General features: G+C 36.6%; 1 protein-coding gene across 1 annotated transcript; it reads right to left on the bottom strand.

Moving 5' to 3' along the window:
• Positions 1-2,210: 2,210 nt before the first annotated feature.
• Positions 2,211-4,341, bottom strand: LOC125812914 (pentatricopeptide repeat-containing protein At1g09900). Its single transcript, XM_049492384.1, has one exon. It carries the CDS (start codon positions 4,264-4,266, stop codon positions 2,395-2,397), a length of 1,872 nt encoding a protein of 623 aa, XP_049348341.1. The 5' UTR covers positions 4,267-4,341; the 3' UTR covers positions 2,211-2,394.
• Positions 4,342-4,852: the final 511 nt, after the last annotated feature.

Genomic DNA, 4,852 nt, shown 5'->3' on the forward strand with positions numbered 1-4,852 from the left:
TAGTGAAAGCGTGATAATGTTATTGGTACTACACAATGGATATTATTCTCTTGATACGAAATTGAGTAAAAAACAAATGCTTTTAAGTGTAAAATTTCTCGTATAGTTTTTTGTGGATGATAAATTATAGTTCTAACTTCAGAAATTTCAATACGAAGCTTATGTAAACATATTCATTCAATTTCTAATAAATATAACATTTTGAACCCAATAATTTGATTTTGTTCAGCCATTCATTGAAAAAAAATTTGAAGATTGAATTCATCAAATTGAAGTAATCCTGAATCTTAACGATATCCACTTACCAAGAGTGTATACACATCTTATTTCTACCTCCACGAGGTAGAAAGTCTGTTTCCGAAAGACACTCGGCTCGAGTGAAAGAAAAGAATATTGAGAGCAAAGGATATCTAATTCTTCCCATGCTTAGTTCAACATAAACACTGTACATGGATTGCATACATATATGAAATATCAAATCTACAAAGGAAAAAAGGGACACAATTCACCTTGTGATATACAGATTCAACTTGTAATTTATTTCCACATTACAAACCAGATCTACCTAGAAAATCCCTAATTGGAAAGCAGATTGAAACGCGATGACTAACTAATACCTGGAGATGGCTTGCCACATTCCTTCTTGTAAGTCCTTCGAGATTCATCAAGAGCTCAGTAGTTGAACTCTAAAGCTGTTAAGAATCATAATAATCACTCGAACTCAGAATAGAAACCGTTGGTAGTAATCATGTGTAAGCAACTGTTAATGAAGCCTCTTTCCCTTTCAGACGAGCTGAGGATTCTGAAAATGCATGTCGAGACATACAGGTAAATATATGTGTGATCACAAGTACCTTCTCCGAATTGTCAGTGTTTTGTGAGATATATGATGGGTGATCAGTACTCTACAACAGAAAAAAGTACAGGTAAATAGAATCTCGAAGTAGTGGTTATGTCCTCTCTGTTGATCAAGTTTTGGTTTGTACAATGTATATTCAAGAATCATATTTTTTCATCATTGATGCAGTTCTATGAAACAGCCAAGGCGACATTTTTCTGGTCTGGAGAAACCAAAGCAGAGGGGGTTGAATCAGTGGCAGAGGGATTACATCTTCTTGAAGGACAGGTAAGTACAAACTCAACACCGATGATCCACAAAAGGAATAGGAAGGTTCGGAGGGGTTTTTAGGAACCATAGAGGCAACTGGGTATTAGGCTACATGAAGGGTATTCTCACACCATCACCATCTTAGGTGAGTTCCATGCACTTATCCAGGGTCTCCAACTAGCAGCAGAACATGAGTTATTACAGCTAGTAAGTAATATTGCCTTAACCGAAGCCATCCACATGCTTACACATGGATACAATAACATTATCTGGGAGCTCCAGTGCCAACAGATATATTCAGAGAACAGAATAGGGAGCGGGACATGCTGACAAAGGAGGGAGCGAAGTGCTGAGTTTATGATGTACCAAGTGTTTTGGTAGTTCCTCCAATGATTGCAACAGAAGCAGTGCAGGAAGATATTTCAGGAACTACGTTTCCTAGGAAAATATGCACGGCCAAGCAATTGGCATGGCTACCTATGAATATTGTATGGTGCCAGCTATTAACTAACAATATGTAACTAGTCCGAGATCACACCCCTTGGCCTAGGGTATTCAATTAACCCAAAAAAAAGGCAGATAATTCTACGAACCCTCCCAAAATCACATTAGCTTTCCACTACACACAGCACATTTCATTTACCAAGAATTCCCTTACTTCCAAAATGCCATAAATTTCTGGACTTGAAACTACGATATTCCCAGAGAAATGGAAACCATATAAAAATCAATGATCCCTAAAAATGCAAATGACTCAGAAATGTACATGAAAATTCAATTGTAGTTTTTTAAACCATCATCATATAAACTTTATACTTTACGAGCAATAAGCTAAACTACTACTACAACAACAATATACCTAGTGAAATCCCATAGAGTGGGGTATGGGGAGTATAGAGTGTACACAAACCTTACCCCTACCTCATGGACGTAGAGAGGCCATTTCCGAAAGACCCTCAGCCAATAAGTTAAACTACATTCACTAAAATGTCTCAAAAAAATATCTCCAGTTCTACATAACTTTCATTATTCACTAATTTTACCCTAAAGGATGAATAAAAGATGTCTGCATCAACAGTCATGGGCTATAGTAGTACACTAGTTGAAAACAAAGTATAATGATCATTATCAAACAAAATTAACTTTCACTTCATATATCTAGCCAACAGAGGGAAATTGTTACATATTGATGCGAACACATGCTTTTGTGAGCAATTAACAGAACACATCCAAAAAAAACTGACACTTAAAGAGGTTGATGTTGACAGTGAAAGCATGCTTAGAAACTACATCTTAACCACCACCTGTTCAGCAGAACTCTTCTTCACAACTCCTCTAGAGCACAACTCATTCAATAACTCCAAAGCCTCCTCTGCTAAGCCTTCATAAGCAATACCTTCAATTAGAATAGTGTATGTAGATTCGGTAGGTTTGCATCCCTTTGAAATCATATAAGCCAAGAAGTCAATAGCACGATCTGTTTGGCGAGCTTTACACAGCCCCAACATAATGGCATTGTAGGTTATAGCATTGGGTCGGACATCCAATCCTTCTATGTCGTGAAAGAACTTAATGGCTTCATCAACTTTTCCTTCCCTACTAAGACCTGCCACAAACGAGGAATAGGTAATGATATCAGGTTGGAGACCTTTCTCTCGCATTTCATTCAGAAGTTCAATGGCAAGTTCAGTTTTCCCAACTTTGGATAGTCCATCAATCACTGTATTGTAAGTAATTAGAACCGGAGAACAACCTTTGTCACTAAGTTGATTGAGGATTTCAACTGCAACATCAACCTTACCGTCTTTGCACAAAGCTGTGAGCAATGTATTATAAGTCACAATATCAGGGTAACAACCCCTACTCACCATAACTTCCAAATATTCAATCGCTCTATCCATCTTCTTCTCTTTGCAGAATGCATGAAGCAATGGATTATAACTTAAAGAGTTTGGCGTACATCCATACTTAGGCATCTTCTCTAGTAAATCAATAGCCCGTCCCAACAGTCCCTTCCGACATAAAAAATTGATCAAGATATTGAACGTGACAACACTAGGAGAACAACCCTTCCTAACCATATCAGCCAAAAGCTTCTCGGCATCCATCCACCTACCTGTACTACACATACTACGCAAAATTATATTGTGGGTAATCACATTAGGTTGGCAACCATAAGATGGCATATTATTCAGAAACTTGATTGCTTCGTTCAATCTCCCTTCCTTACAAATCCCATTTATAAGAACATTATAAGTTACTACATCAGGTACACATCCTTTACTCCTCATTTCATCCAAAAGCTTCATCGCCTGCCCAACACCACTTTCCTTACATGTTGCTTCGATCAAAATTGTATAGGTAATCACATCAGGGTAACACTCTTTCTGCAACATACGGTCAAGAACATGCATAGCTTGTTTCAATTTCCCACTATCACATAAGCTACGCAAAATAGTATTGTACGTGACAACATCAGGTGCAACACTCATTCGATCCAATACCTTCAACGCATTATCAATTTCACCCGACTTACAATAACCACTAATCAATACATTGTAAGTAATAACATCAGGAACAGCCCCAGAATCCTCAAGAATCTCCAAAACTCTCGTAGCCTTCTTCGTTTGCCCAATTCTACAAAACCCACGAATCAAACTCGTACATGGTATAATATCAGGTATATCCCCACGATACACCATACTCTCAAGATGCTTAAAACTTTCTTCTAATTCCCCATTCCTAACCAACCTACGAAGATAATTATTACTCTCAAATTCTTCAATATTTTCAGATATGCTCCCATTTGTCTTTTTCTCAACACTTGATAACCTACCATTCGTCGTCCCTCCTAAAATTTCAATTCTTGAAATAGCAAAAACCTTATTTTGTCTCTGTTTCCTCAACTGACCCTCAAGCAAATTGTTCTTGCACCTCCTATTACTACTCCCAAATCCCCTTTTCTCAACACTAGAAAAAGTTTCAATTTTTGAAATAGAAAAAACCTTATCTTGTCTCTGTTTTCTCAACTGACCCACAAGTAAAGAACTGTTCTTGAACCTCCTATTATTACAGCAATTAACAGTGATTTCCATACGAGTAGAATGAAATGAGCAAAACCCTTCATGGGTTTGCTTCGTTGGTACTATTAACTCCATAAGAACAAGTTTACAACAACAACAACAACAACAACAACTAGTAACAGTATTCACTAAATACCGGTCATTCTACACTATACGGGCAAAAAAAAGTCTTTTTTCTACTGCAGAAGTGTAAAATAGTTGTTGTGTCTGTCAATACGAAGATTATTAGTAAGCAAAAAGATGAAAAAAGGAAGCTTACTCGGAGAAGAAGAACAAGAGACCAACAGAGCTGCCGTTTTTTTTTTTTTGTTCTTCTTTCTTATCCTCTCTGGTTTTTTGTCTTTTTGACAGTCAAACAAAAGCCCAAAAAGAGTTTTATTGGGCCTCAAACTAATAGTATCTTTGGGCCTTAGGCCCACACTGATTTTCAATAGTGAAGAATGAAGATGATTTGTTTCAAGTTTTTGCACGGATTGTTCCTCAAATGGATTGGTTTTTAATTTTGTATAATTTACACAAATCTTATAGTGTTAAGATTTAATTACATTATTTTTTTATTTTTTTTTCAAATTATAAAAATTCCTTAAAATTTATGGATTTCGGATATATAATTCCGAATACATTAGCAGACATCCGGATACATAGGGGAATGATGTATCTG

Source organism: Solanum verrucosum, unplaced genomic scaffold, assembly GCF_900185275.1.
Source record: "Solanum verrucosum unplaced genomic scaffold, falcon-dt-bn FXZP01000144.1, whole genome shotgun sequence".
Classification (NCBI taxonomy): Eukaryota; Viridiplantae; Streptophyta; class Magnoliopsida; order Solanales; family Solanaceae; genus Solanum; species Solanum verrucosum.